Source organism: Oncorhynchus mykiss, chromosome 5 (genome assembly GCF_057628025.1).
Source record: "Oncorhynchus mykiss isolate SJ-2025 chromosome 5, ASM5762802v1, whole genome shotgun sequence".
NCBI classification, from domain to species: Eukaryota; Metazoa; Chordata; class Actinopteri; order Salmoniformes; family Salmonidae; genus Oncorhynchus; species Oncorhynchus mykiss.
Window position 1 is genome coordinate 19,930,149 of NC_143026.1, and position 15,927 is coordinate 19,946,075.

At 41.0% G+C, this 15,927-nt stretch overlaps 1 protein-coding gene across 3 annotated transcripts in view; it reads right to left on the reverse strand.

Annotated features, from left to right (window-relative positions):
* Positions 1 to 1,812: 1,812 nt before the first annotated feature.
* The window catches only part of LOC110523387 (allograft inflammatory factor 1-like), a 36,902-nt gene continuing 22,787 nt past the window's right edge, over positions 1,813 to 15,927 (reverse strand). For 2 of the 3 annotated variants that reach the window (XM_021602051.3, XM_021602052.3), the window contains exons 5-6: positions 11,967 to 12,129; positions 1,813 to 5,487 (exon numbers count right to left, since the gene is read on the reverse strand). In XM_021602051.3, the coding sequence (XP_021457726.1) occupies positions 5,400 to 5,487; positions 11,967 to 12,129 (251 nt within the window). In that variant the 3' untranslated portion in view covers positions 1,813 to 5,399. Of the gene's footprint in view, positions 5,488 to 11,966; positions 12,130 to 15,697; positions 15,760 to 15,927 lie in introns of all 3 variants that reach the window. The other variant, XM_090234138.1, reaches the window with a different exon arrangement.

The following is a 15,927-nucleotide window of genomic DNA, read 5'->3' on the forward strand; positions in this document are numbered from 1 at the left end:
AACCATTTTACAGTGCCTGTTATTATTTCTCTACGTAAATTACTGTAACAGTCATACTCTGGGGCTACAGTAACTATAAATAGGATTAAAACTAAATAAAAATGCATTAAAACATGTTTTAGACTTACAATAACCAAATCCATGTCCATTATGTTTATGTTAATTAAACACATTGTAACATAAGGGAATCCTGTTGTCGTGGCTTTACTAGCATTAAACTGAAGACATAGAGAATCTTTGATAAACTGTAATTAGTATTACGCGATCAGATTAATCATGTAAATGTAATTAACTAGGAAGTCAGAGCACCAAGGAAAAATATTCAGATTAAAGTTATAATTTCCTAAAATAACTTTTCAGATATTTTATCTGATTAATTAGTCTTCGAATTAATAAATAATTTACTTTACCTCACGTTAGTTTCATTCCAAACATCGTAAATTGTTAGTTATCTGCACAAACCGAGTCTTCACTATGAGTCATCCATACATCAATTGTCTTAAATAATTTATTTATTACTAACTAAGTAATTCACAGAAATGCATAAACAAGGTAAATGTGGTTTCAAGAAATGATAGGGGAATGTGCCCTAGTGGGCTAAACCGGTATGGCGGTTTGTTAGACAAAAGGGGAAGTGGGGGTCGACTAAGACGTCACTACAGTGATAATTATAACAATTTAAATGCTAATCCCTTGCACATGAACGCTCACTCATTCGGGAACAATTGCAATCAATATATATATATTTACGCGCAGTGTGTCGTCTTGATCGCTAGTGAAAAGTTTGTTTGTCCGTCTCTCTCCCTCTGGTGGTTATAGTGGATAGTTCAGCGACATTCATTCATTCATTTCGTTATAGAGTGGATGTTTCGGCGGTTGTCGTTCTTCCCGTTCAATGATACCGAATTCCTAGCTGCAGACTAGTAATTAATATCAAAGACTTGTTCTTATTCTGTCGGTATCGATAGTCTAAGAGTTTAACCACGTGGTATGGTTAAAAGATTCAGCAACGGTCTGCAACCTTTTGTCCTCCCTTGATTGAGAGAATCATGGTCTGCAACCTTTAGCCATCTCGTAATTGAGGTAAGCTTGGTCTGCTGATCGAAAACCTGAGTGGGGGTTTTATTCGGAAGGGCCGAAAAAGGGCTGTCCCAGGAGGCCTGACCCTAACTGGGCTCAGGGGCGGTCCTCTGATTTAGTTCAAATCAAAAGGGAATTGTATTTTTATTCATTAAACAGTCCAAAATCATATTACACAATTATACAAACGGTATCATACTCACTCATTCATCTTATACAACAATTCGATGTAAACCTCATATCTGAGGCTATTATATAAACAGCATTGTTGTAATGTGGCCACACTTGTCTCCCATGAGCTTCCCCAAGTTGTGACAAACAGACCAGTTCGTAGCTGGATTCTTCACCGATCTTTTATACTTTCTCCGGAACATGAAATTTGTTCGTACCTCAAGTTCTGTGAGGTGGAAGGATTTCCTTTGTCCTCTATGAAAATGTACTCTCTCTATACTGTGTGTCCATGAGGAGATCCTCAGGAATTTACGACGTCTCTGACCACAGCAACCTAGTTGAAGGAGGAAAGGGGGAGGCAGGGAGACGCGGATGGGGCTTGCTATACCCAGAGGCCAACGTCATGACACTGTCTATTCCTAAAAGTTACAGCATCAAACCTCTATACCCTTCAATCTAAAAACAGTACAGGAAAAACTGGTAAGATGGTTTCAGTGTTTGATGGGAATATTTCCTACAATAGTGGAATTATTCATACAACAAACCACCCAAGAACAAATATGCCAGTGTAACAAATAACTTTAATTGCTTTGGTTTTGGCAAAAATAAGAAAAAAAGTGCATCATATTGGTGGTCATAAGAAAAGAACATTAAAAAGACCACCACCCAACACACTGGGAATAAAAGTACATAACTGACATATTCAAAAACATGTAAAGCTAACACATTAAACTACTCTTACTATTATATTCCATGTTAAGCGTGAGAAAAAAAATTAAGAATAAAAGAGCAACAGTGAGGCACAGAAACTGGAGAATTTATGGGACAAACAAATGAACCCAAACTGATAGGGGGAATGACGAAGAACAGAATGAGATGAAAGACGAGAAAATAAGATTATAGTAAAACATGGCAAGACGGGGATAACACAACTTGAAATGGGACAGGTTCAGAACATTACAGACGAGATAGAAATGAGAAGAGTACCACTATGAAGACTAGGATAGTCAGACGGGGACATTTGGGAAACTGGAATGATTGAACTGCATATCTAACATCACTTCATAGATGTACTGTATATGTATTCGGAGATCCAGTCATTCAAAGCAGTACCTGAGACAGCGTAGACCTAGGGGAACATTACCAAAAAAGGAACACCTAACCCTAACATACACATGAATAAACACCTTCAAAACTATTTTCCCAAATACAGCTCAGGAGGGAGAATAGAGCGTAACACTAACTTCCTCTACTCTTCTCTCAACATTACTTTAGGCACTTGGAAAGAATGTGTTTTCATCATAATTTATACTAACATGCTGAGAATCTTCAGTGTGCCTGTGCCTTAAAACTAATCTTCCATAAATCCACGTGAAGTGCTACTAAACTTGACTCCACCGACCCCATCCATCCTGCTCCTTTAGGTTGAGGAAGCCAGTGTCAATCTACAACACCGGATCTAGTGATACTCTGACTCTTAATCTATCGCCCCACCGACCCCATCCTAATCCCAACTACAGTAACCCACCTCTAGTCTGGAAGAATGGGGTAGGGCCATAATCTGTCACCCCTGACATATAGTGAGACAATGACCAAGCAGAGTCTGCAGCATGGCAACAATCCATCATGTGGGATGATCTTGACAACTGTATATAAAAGGTTTTCCAAAAACAGTGCTCTTTTTATTCCTTGTGCTTCATAACCAGCATGGTACTTTCACACGATTAAAAATATCAAATCTAAAAGAGGAACTAGATCATTTGGTGGGGGGAGTAAAATGAGGGAGAGGTAAAATAATATCTGAATGACTTGGGTTAGTTTCCCTAATAACTGTTCAAGCAATTTTCCCTTACAAACCCTCTAAACACAACCAGTAAAAAAATAAATTGGTGTGTAAACTTATTGCCGGTCACAGTGAAAAAAGTAATGCTTCCTATTCCTTTAATTTTTTTGCAAAGGTTGTGTAAATGGCGTTTACCCTACACTGCATCACTGACTACAACTATACCGAATTGATTACATCTGTAAAACAATTAATACTATATTGAAATCATGATAAAACAGGACCACTGATAAATTCACTAGTATCCAGACACGCAGACCGCTTCATAACAGATGAGTTGTTGACACACAATCTTTGCATCAACACGTTACACATACAGTGGGGCAAAAAAGTATTTAGTCAGCCACCAATTGTGCAAGTTCTCCCACTTAAAAAGATGAGGCCTGTAATTTTCACCATAGGTACACTTCAACTATGACAGACAAAATGAGGAAAAAAAAAACAGAAAATCACATTGTAGGATTTTTTATGAATTTATTTGCAAATTATGGTGGAAAATAAGTATTTGGTCACCTACAAACAAGCAAGATTTCTAGCTCTCACAGACCTGTAACTTCTTCTTTAAAAGGCTCCTCTGTCCTCCACTCGTTACCTGTATTAATGGCACCTGTTTGAAATTGTTATCAGTATAAAAGACACCTGTCCACAACCTCAAACAGTCACACTCCAAACTCCACTATGGCCAAGACCAAAGAGCTGTCAAAGGACACCAGAAACAAAATGGTAGACTTGCACCAGGCTGGGAAGACTGAATCTGCAATAGGTAAGCAGCTTGGTTTGAAGAAATCAACTGTGGGAGCAATTATTAGGAAATGGAAGACATACAAGACCACTGATAATCTCCCTCGATCTGGGGCTCCACACAAGATCTCACCCCGTGGGGTCAAAATGATCACAAGAACGGTGAGCAAAAATCCCAGAACCACACGGGGGGACCTAGTGAATGACCTGCAGAGAGCTGGGACCAAAGTGATAAAGCCTACCATCAGTAACACACTACGCCGCCAGGGACTCAAATCCTGCAGTGCCAGACGTGTCCCCCTGCTTAAGCCAGTACATGTCCAGGCCCGTCTGAAGTTTTCTAGCGAGCATTTGGATGAAGAAGATTGGGAGAATGTCATATGGTCAGATGAAACCAAAATATAACTTTTTGGTAAAGAATGCTGAGTTGCATCCAAAGAACACCATACCTACTGTGAAGCATGGGGGTGGAAACATCATGCATTGGGGCTGTTTTTCTGCAAAGGGACCAGGACGACTGATCCGTGTAAAGGAAAGAATGAATGGGGCCATGTATCGTGAGATTTTGAGTGAAAACCTCCTTCCATCAGCAAGGGCATTGAAGATTAAACGTGGCTGGGTCTTTCAGCATGACAATGATCCCAAACACACCGCCCGGGCAACAAAGGAGTGGCTTCGTAAGAAGCATTTCAAGGTCCTGGAGTGGCCTAGCCAGTCTCCAGATCTGAACCCCATAGAAAATATTTGGAGGGAGTTGAAAGTCCGTGTTGCCCAGCAACAGCCCCAAAACATCACTGCTCTAAAGGAGATCTGCATGGAGGAATGGGCCAAAATACCAGCAACAGTGTGTGAAAACCTTGTGAAGACTTACCGAAAACGTTTGACCTCTGTCATTGCCAACAAAGGGTATATAACAAAGTATTGAGATAAACTTTTGTTATTGACCAAATACTTATTTTCCACCATAATGTGCAAATAAATTCATTAAAAATCCTACAATGTGATTTTCTGGATTTTGTTTCTAATTTTGTCTGTCATAGTTGAAGTGTACCTATGATGACAATTACAGGCCTCTCTCATCTTTTTAAGTCGGAGAACTTGCACCATTGGTGGCTGACTAAATACTGTTTTGCCCCACTGTACATACTGAGGATATCACAAAATTGTCACCTCTGTTAGTTTGATCCCAGCAAACAACACATTGCTCATATTCACAAAACGACTCAAATTACACGGTTATCGCCAAGGGGTTTCGAGTGTTCACACTAATTAAAAATACTTATTTTCTCATCATCGATATACACATGTATGTACTGGTCTTAAAAAAGCTAATCTGCCTTGTCTTCACAGCAAATATATATATTTTTTTTCCTTCTCTCTTTTATCTCCCCACATGTTTTGAACAGAGGAGGAGAACCCCCCCCCCCCCCCCCCCCTTCTGGGACGTGTGCACATCCTGAGGTGGGGAGTTGATAAGGCTATGTACACGTCCCTGGCTGAGGGCAGGGGCCCTGATAGGGTCCTAGAATGGTGATATAGTCTAGAGGCTCAGGATGTCCTGGGTCTATGGCAGGCTGGCTATGTCCCGTTTGGGTGGAGGACCATCAGGCTTACAGATGGCCCCGTTAGCCTTGTCCTCGAAAATCATCACCCTGCAGAAAAAAAAGAGAGTGAGAGAGAGAGAGAGAGAGAGAGAGAGAGAGAGAGTGAGCGAGAGCGAGAGAGTGAGAGAGAGAGAGAGAGGTCAGTGGCAGACTGCAAAACAAACTCATTCTCCCAGAGCTAAGGGTAGGTGCTTTTCTAAAAGTACATTGCACAACATTGTCAATGGGGGTGTCCAGCTGTAGAACAGAGAGTAGAGGGTGTTTTTAAGCAGCACACTCACACAAGCATGAAACATACATTCCCAGACAAACACACTAAGCACTTTTAGATCTAGGTTTACAGTTAGCTTGAAGGGTTACTGGAAATGTGGCGTTGGGAAAGTGTGTATGTGTGCGCGCACGAGTGAGTGAGAGAAAGAGAGAGAGAGCAAGTGAACATATGCCTGTGTATGCATATAGGCTATAGCAGGATTTGGGCCATGCACCGAGGGATGGGGTTTGGGGAACATGGTTGGCAACCCTGCCTAGACTGCCTCTATTCACTTCACGGTGCATGGGAGCTGAGAGCTGGGCAGGATTTAAGATGGTTGCCTTGCAGTGTCCACTCAGTGTCCCACACTAACAAAGACAGTGGCCATGGCCGAATACCCATACTAGTGGCATATGTTTTATAGTATGTGAAATTTCTAAATTTGTACTCCGAATAGGTCATCTAATGCACGATTGCGTTGACTCCCGCCATTCGTTCATTTTGGTACAGGGCTTCAATTTATCTGATTATCAGCTGTTGTCAAACACCTGAGTCGGAAAAGACGAGTGGTAGCTCAAACGCAGAAATTAGTATTCAGTTTAAGTATGTAGTACACTAGTATGGGTATTTGGACACTAACGACACAGTCCCTAACGAGCGGCCAGGTCAGAGAAGGCGATCAGAACAGGACACCCTGCTGAGTTTAACAAGGGGCTTATGTCACCAACTTGACACACTGATCTAAATAGAGTAGAAAGAGAGGGATGAGGCACAAAACAGAAAGATAAATAATAGGGGAATATGAAGAGGTAGGAGTCCAAATCCCCAAAAAGATTGAGACCATGAAAGGCCTTGAGAGAATGAAGGAGGGAGCCAGGGAGGGAGAGAGCAAGGGAGAGATGCACACAGAAAACGAGAGAGAGAGCTAACAGGTTCTATTCAGGGCGAGCAGGCATCTTTACATTCCTTTTTTGGTTAACCTCAGCAAAGCTCCTATAAGCTCATAATGTGCGCTGATCCCTATGGAGACCAAACCGCTGCCACGGCAACCTGAATGCTGGTTCACGGCTCCCTGGCAACCATTCTCTTCCTGACTATGTTACCCAGGGTTTCATTGGATGGCTCAATCAGCTACCTCCAGCTGTATCTGCCTGACGGTGGCTACTGGATCAGTGTGTTTGAGGGGATTGCTCATCTTAAATTATGTAATGAGTAGTGATTTGGGATGTAAGATTTGTATTGTAGATAAGTCATTCTGCAAAGCCTTACTCAGGCCGACCCTCTCGCGAACACACACTATGCCTCTAAATTCCCTTCTGACAAAGCAGCCTCAGTTGTCAGGCACAGCCACACCGGTTCCACTAATATAGCCGGGATTATCTAATTGGCTGGCTGGGCTCCATGAGGAAAGAGGGATTCCTCATCTCACTGTGTGGTGGTTCACACGATAACCCTGGAAAGCCTATCACACTGACCTGAACTAAGATTCAGTCTGAGGACAACACAGAACCATACACAGTTACCGATCAACTACTTACTCCATGATCAACCACTATAGATCTAACCTTTTATCCATAATAACTAGGATAACTACACAATGCTATGGTAATAATCACTAGTTAACTGATATGGACAAATACCTTGCTATCAATATTCTTCAGATAATCCCTTGATCTTCAAGTTAGAAGTAAACAGAATAGATACATCATTGTCCTCTGGTGCTGTGAAGAGGAATGTTTGACCAGTCTTGTCTGTATCTTCCTCTGTCAATGAGTATGCTTACATGCGCAGTAAAAATTCGATATTAAACGGATTATGGCAATAGGCAGATTATGCAATAAGCAGAGTAAGGTGTTTACGAGACTATCTTAATTGGTGTGTAGTTAAAAATCAAAGTAAGCATACGTCAATTAAAACACCTGGTTTTCTGAGCAACCATTAAAATTATTAGGACACGTGTGTACCTTAAACAGCATTTCCAGCGGTGCATTTGATCTGCGCATGTGTCAGCACCAGCCCAGCGAGCCTCCCTCTTTAGCACCAGTGAAGTGTGTTTGGAAAAACTGAAAATATGCATCTTATAGTTTTCACATAAACTTTATAAGTCCGAACTCCGAATTAAATAGTATTCGCAAAAATACCATGGTCACGGTGGTAGAACGTTCGTTTTAATTGGTGATTTTCTGCATTTATCAAAAGTCCCATCAGTAGCTTGATTTCAGATGTGTCCATGTAAACAGGATTATTAAGGAAATCATCCTTCTTGCAAAGCATGACACCTTTTACATGCCGAGTGATGCAGTGTTCTACGGCACTGCATCGCTGTGCCACTAGAGATCCTGGTTCGATTCCAGGCTCTGTCGCAGCCGGCCACGACCGGGAGACCCATGGGGCGGTGCACAATTGGCCCAGCGTCGTCCGGGTTAGGGGAGGGTTTGGCCGGACAGGGATTTCACCGCTTGTGCTATTTCTCACCTGGGTGTCGAAATACACTTGGAATGTAAACCAAAATGTGAGAAACATTTATGTTAATGTCTGTGTAACTAACTACAGGATATAAATAATATGTTGTGTGTCTGTGTCCGTACGTGTGAGACCAAATGTGTGGTCAGTTTACTCTGGCACTCAAACGGCCAACCCAAGAAACAATAGGACTGGACTTGGAAAATAGGCCTGGGGGAAAAAACAAACCATCTGTGAATAACAGTTTACTAACTATATAATAACTTCTGTTTTCTGCCCACAAATCCCTCACTCACTCTCTCAGCTTTCCGATCTCTCTCTCAGTCCCAGGAGAAACTACATAATATAATAAAACAAGAGATGTTGTAGATCGCTGTGGCTAACTTGGACAATGTCCAATCAGATGCATGCATTAAATGCTGGAGCGGGAGAAAGGTTTTTGAGAAGGGTGGGGTGCTTTTCTCAAATCACTAAGAGAATAGAGTTTAGCAACATTGGTCTTTTCTCTCTCTTAGGGCAGTGAATGAGGCCCTATCTAATTCACTCTTAATGGAGAGGAAGGTGGACAACTGCACATCGCATGAGAGAGAGCGAGATTCAAGGTCAACATCTGTTTAGTCCCCTTCAGTAGAGGATGCTGAAGCACTCCACCAAATCAGGCCTTTATGGTAGAGTGGCCAGACAGAAGCCACTCCTCAGTAAAAAGGCACATTACAGCCTGCTTGGAGTTTGCCAAAAGGCACCTAAAGACTCTCAGACCATGTGAAACAAGATTCTCTGGTCTGATGAAACCAAGATTCAACTCTTTGGCCTGAATGCCAAGCGGCACGTCTGGAGGAAAGTAGGCACCTCCTATCACCTGGCCAATACCATCCCTACGGTGAAGCATGGATGGCAGCATCATGCTGTGAGAATGTTTTTCAGCAGTAAGGACTGGGAGACTAGTCGAGGGAAAGATGAACTGAGCAAAGTACAGAGAGATCCTTAATGAAAACCTGCTCCAGAGCGCTCAGGACCTGACTGGGGTGAAGGTTCACGTTCCAACAGGACAACGACACTAAGCACACAGCCAAGACAATGCAGGGGTGGCTTCGGGACAAGTCTCTGAATGTCCTTGAGTGGCCCAGCCAGAGCCCGGACTTAAACCCGATCGAACATCTCTCTCGAGAGAGAGACCTGAAAATAGCTGAGCATCGAAGCTCCCCATCCAACCTAACAGTGCTTGAGAGGATCTGCAGAGAAATATGGGAGAAATTCCCAAATACAGGTGTGCCAAGCTTGTAGCTTCATACCCAAGGCTGTAATTGCTGCCAAAGGTGCTTCAACAAAGTACTGAGTAAAGGGTCTGAATAGTTAATAATAATATAATGAATAAATGTAGGTGGTGGACGTGGCAGATGGCATGGCAATGAGTGCGGTTGGCTGTCGGCGCAGCTACATTTTAGGAGGCCCCCAATCTTGGCACTGTAGAGAAAGTTTTACATTTTAAAGCAATTTTCTACAATTCTACAAATTTCTCCATGGAGCAGAGAGAAAATGTTGCAGCTTTAAAGCTAATTTCCTGCAATTCTACATATTCTGTTATGGATAATGCTGTGTTCGTCTGCTCAAACATAACAAAATTAATTCTGCTAAATCCATTGTTTTTTTTAAATGTTAAATTCTCCCTGACTGTCTAGCTTTTATTTTGGTGATTGTTAGTTCTCTAAGATTATATTATAAAAAAATAGATCCATTCTCTTTTTTACATACTTTATATCTGTTTTAGTCATTTAAGTTTATACTTCATGCATTTTTCCCATCCCAAAAATGTAGAAAACATGTTATCATAATATATTAATCGATTACAATGGCAGAAAAACCCTGACTTCTGCAAATGTTTTATTGTCCGAGTGAGGTAAATGCTGTAAATTACAAAGGCTCAATGTATTTTGAAAAGACATTGAGGATTATAATAAATACCGTTTTGATGTCATACAAGGAAGCCAAAGACACATGAGTCCAAATGTGCACTTCACATTTCCATATCATAAAACTAAATGTTTACGATAAATACATTGAATGTACAGTTAGAAGATGACATGGCGTTATACCCTGAAAAGAAAAAGCCAATTTGTTGTATTGTGAAGAAAATTTGACACAGACCACGCATCTGAATGCACTCATGACTCCATTCTATGTACACCAAAATTACAATCTGTCTCTCTGAAATGCCGTGTGAAAGCCTAACACTAAGATTGTATTCAATAATTTAGCTAGTCATGTTGGCAATAGAACAAGCTTTCAAATTATGCCCACCTGACCCAGATTGTGACATATAATGGCCCGTTTTTGGATTGCGTAAACAGAAGTAATTGTGTAAAGGCAGACATGCAGGGCTGTGTTCCAAACAAAACAACTACATGTGCTTGCTCTAGTTCTTCAACAGCACAGCTAGGAAAGCAAAAAAATTAAAAATAAAGCCACGTATAGTTGAAAACTCTTGAGTCAAACTTCCTGGTTAAATAAATAAAAGTGCATTGAAATGACTTAGGAACTGTGTACACTTTGGAGAGATGTGTCACTTGGAAACACCAGTTAGACCTCGCACTCAAACACATGTAAGTTTGTCTTATGTTGCACCTACCTCACATTTCCAACAATCTTATCATGTTACTGAATGCATTCAGATATTTTCAGATTACGTTGTCAGCAAATGTGGCGAAAAGTACAGTAAATGATAATGCACGTAAAATCAACAGTGTCATGTTTGGATTCAGTCTTGTGTTAGGTGAACTGTTGTGTCCTCACCTTTAGTCAAATACTTTTCCCATAATATCCAAACTGTTCCCTTTAAATTCCTACCATGGTTATGCATATGCTTTCATTTCACATTTTAGTCATTTAGCAGACACTCTTATCCAGACCGACTTAGAGGAGCAATTAGGTTTAAGTGCCTTGCTCAAGGCATATTTATTCCACAAGAAACATATCAATTTAGCCCTATCCATAAAAGCCAATTCACACGAGTCTAAGGAGCTAAAAGAGACAGAGCACACTTCTATGCAAAGGTTGTTGATCAGTACAGTAAACTGTTCTCCTAGCAGCTGCCAATAAAATAAGTCCTAAATGAAAGGGATTGTTTGTAATCTGTTGATCAATGAAATCAGCTAAAACAAGCTCAATAACTCAATGCATGCACACACTCCTATTGAATAATACGCATTCACGTGTATTGTGAATAGACCTAGGCTACATTTTGATTTACCCAGTTTATCAATAGAGATTTACAGTTCAAGTAAATTATTGCCATTGTTGTTTTTGTAGTTAGATTGGTCAAATTGACTGTGATTGATTCATTAATGCATACACGGCTGTCTCTAAAAGCACATAATGTTTAAATGTAATGATATTGAACTCAAGATGCCCAACGATTGAACAGAGCAGTAGCTGAGTTTCTCTCTTTGGATCAAGTGCCATTGTGTGACTTAGGCTAATATGCCTTCTTTTATTTGGTGGTATCGTTTTGGTATCGAGTATCGTGATGGTATCGAGTATTGTGATACTAAACATGGTTTCGGTATTGAAGTCAAAGTTCTGGTATCATGACACACACGCCGAAATACAAAGAACATCAACCGAGACATATTGTAGGCAACAATGCACGTGGTCACTCACACACCCACCCACACGGAAGAAAAACAGACGCCAACGAAACATGACGCAATACAAAGCACATATGTCGGCGACACACACACACACCACAACAGACACACACCACAACAGACACACCACAACAGACACACCACAACAGACACACACCACAAACACTCACAGTTTGAGAACGGCCGAGCGCTTGCCCAGCATCATCTTGACGAAGTCTCTGTAGTTGATGCTGTCGCTGATGCCTTCGGTCACCTCAGAGATCATCTTCTTCATCTCCAGGTGGGTCTTAGGAACACCCAGCTTCTCCATCATCCTCTTCAGACCCATCATATCTGGAGGAAAGCACAGGAGAATGGTTAACACACAAACGAAATTGACACACACAACACCTGGCAAACACACATACGCAAGCAGCCAAATGTGCTTGCCCGACACCTGTTTTCAAGGCCAGTAGGTCAACTACAGTATCACCTTTCTAGTGGGACACAATCATGACTAATAAACCCCTTACAGACATCTAGTTCATCCAATACAGACAACACACTGAGGTATTAACCAATGTTCCCTCATATTTTTTCCCTGCACTGAGCAAATTTCAGGTCTGCTGAGCGCAAACTTGAACGTCGTAGAATTTCTGTGCAACTTCCAGTGCACGTATACTGTGAACACTGAGGTTGTACCACTTTAAGTTACAGTTTTAACAGTGGCCAAGTAGGCTACTTTATCATAATGTAGGCCTACCAGAGTGGCCTACCATAAAAAACTATGGAGAAAATGCATCCAATAACATTTTAACATAGAAATAGCTGTTCTAGCATTCAGCCTACAGTAGCAGCCAATGTGTGGTGTTCAATGTAGTCCAACATTCCATTCCACATTAATACATTTATCCTCTTGTCCTTCAGACAAGGAGGTGACTGAAAATGTGTTTGATGCAAGAAACCACTTTACAAAATAAAAAACATTGTTATTCCCCTACCATTATTAGAAAATCAGACAAATTATGCTACCCTCTGCCTATTGGCTACTTATTAAAGCTAGTCTCAAAATACAAAACCTCCCTTTAAGTAAAAAAAAAAGAAGCTCTTTACCGGACTCGCTTTTCAAAGATGCCTAGAAATGCACACGTTTGGTGCTCTTGTAGGAAGCAATCCTATTGCTGACTATAAATGATTTAACTGGCTAATAACTCACTACCTAGCAAAGGATATGAGCAACATGTGCATGTATGGCTACATGCAGCTCTCGCTTTGATCTCAAAACAAGCACATTTATTTACGACCGCTCATGCTGTAAACCGTCCAGTTCAAAGTAAATGGCACAGATACATATAGGCCTACTGTAGCTCATTGTTTATGCCCAACCAGTCTGTGTAGATAGAGTAGGGGCTGAGTATTACGTGTCAATGCAATAGAATCCTACTCCAATGCATTCTGCCTACAACAAAATCTCTTGCATAGTTTGTTTTGGTAAGTTGCATTGAAAGTGGCTAATATTGCGTTGATTTGATTACAATTGCCACAGTAAAGGGAAACGTTGATAGTGATAACAGGGAAAACTATAGAAGTGGTCGCTGTCAAGATCACGGAGTCAAAACGCAAGCCGAGACTTACCGCTCAGATACATGACAAAAAAACCCTGTAAAATGATGTAATATTAACCAATTAAAAACAGTACTGTAGCAATGAGGTTTCTGCAGTAAGCCCAATACATTATCACTGCATATTGGCTTTGCTTGAATTGCCCTGCCGATACATTGCTGTTCGGGACATTTTCTTAAATTATATTTCAAAATTTGAGGAAGGCTATATGATCACACCGGTAATAGATCTGTTGTTGAATTATTTGTGAGGCACACCTGAGTGAGCATACATTTAAATAATTTGCTTTTTATTTTACTAGGCAGATGGTGACTGCATCTGATGGTCAGTCTCAGCGGAGGGAGAGAGCAGCAGACTAAGGGTCCGCCTCAACATCCCTCCGCTCTCCCTTTCATCCACTGATACTGACCAAAGATGGACACCGTCTTCCAGCTGATAGGGAAAATAGAGTCGTCCCGCATTATTTCTGCCTCATGCACAAATTCATGTTGTTAATCCTATGAACAGAGAAAGTGAAATATATCACGATATTAAAAAAGACCCAAGCTGCTAACACAGGCCTATAAATACACTTTCCTACTCATTCCTTACTGCTGCACTGCTTGTTGAAGCGCTGAGTGGAAATAGGAAGAAGGCACATTTTATGGCTTATAAAAGTGTTGAATACAAAGTTCACAGTGCTGAGTAAGAACTTAAAGATTAACTCACTCATAAAAACAGCTGCCCTTCGCTGTATCTGTTGACAGTCTCTCTAGTAATGGTTTAAAAAAAAATTGAAATCTCAAAGTATCAACATTGCTGTAGCTTTATTTATTTATTTTTAACCTTTTTCGTGATATCCAATTGTGAATCTTGTCTCATCGCTGCAACAACCCAACGGGCTCGGGAGAGGCAAAGGTTGAGCTATGTGTCCTCCAAAACATGATCCGCCAAACCTTGCTACTTCACACCCGTCTGCTTAACCCGCCACAAGGAGTCGCTCAAGTGCGATGAGCCTAGTAAAGCCCCCCCCCCCCCCGGTCAACGCTGGGTCAATTATGCGCCGCCCTATGGGACTCACAGTCACGGCTGGTTGTGACACAGCCTGGGATCGAACCTGGGTCTGTAGTGACGCCTCAACGACTCTCAGACCGTGTCACAACTCTCTCAAGGCCTGCTGTAGCTTTATTTTATGCCTGCTACGTTACTGCAGACAGTATTCTGAGCCTTCCGATTGGCCAGCAGTAGGCCTATATTGAACTTGATTTGCTCTCTAGGCACACGGGGAAAGCAGTGTTTGTACCCTCACACACATGAAATGTATTTCCCTACCCGGCACGCAGGGCAGGTGAAATCAGGTGCATCTACTGCCAACAGCCCGAAACTAAAAAATGAAAAGTGTAAAAAAATAAGAACAAGGCTTTATCATTGGGTTTTTTACAGAAATATTTGGCGATTGACTAAGAACGCCGGAGATCGACCAGTCGATCAAATCAAATTTTATTGGTCACATACACATGGTTAGCAGATGTTAATGCGAGTGTAGTGAAACTATTATGCTTCTAGTTCCGACATTGCGGTAATATCTAACAAATTCACAACGACTACCTTATACACAAAATGTAAAGGGATGGAATCAGAATATGTACATATAAACATATGGATGCACGATGGCCATGCGGCATAGGCAAGATGCAATAGATGGTATAAAATACTTGTGTATACATATGAGATGAGTAATATAGGATATGTAAACATGATTAAAGTGGCATATTTAAAGTGATACCTTTATTAAATCAATTCATTAAAAGTGGCCAGTGATTGTAGTCTGTATGTTGGCAGCAGTCTCTCTATGTTATTGATGGCTGTTTAACAGTCTGACGGCCTCGGTGACCACTACTCTAGAAAGTTGAGTGAAGTTCAATCTCATGGGGCGGCAGGGTAGCCTAGTGGTTAGAGCGCTGGACTAGTAACCGAAAGGTTGCAAGTTCAAATCCCCGAGCTGACAAGGTACAAATCTGTCCTAGGCCGTCATTGAAAATAAGAATTTGTTCTTAACCTTTCTGATCTCCCCATCCCGGATCGTGAATACAGACTCAAGCTCATTACCATAACGCAACGTTAACTATTCATGAAAATCGCAAAGCTTAGCCTTTTGTTAACAACACTGTCATCTCAGATTTTCAAAATATGCTTCTCAACCATTGCAAAACAAGCATTTGTGTAACAGTATTGATGGCTAACGTAGCATTTAGCATTAGCATTCAGCTGGCAACATTTACACAAAAAAACAGAAAAGCATTCAAATAAAATCATTTACCTTTGAAGAACTTCAGATGTTTTCAATGAGGAGACTCTCAGATAGCAAATGTTCAGTTTTTCCTGAAAGATTATTTGTTTAGGACAAATCGCTCCGTTTTCTGCGTCACGTTTAGCTATGAAAAAACCCCTGTATCCAGGATTGTGTAAATCTATCAGCAAGCTCATTAGCATAACACAACGTTAACTATTTATGAAAATCGCAAATGAAATGAAATAAATATGCCATCT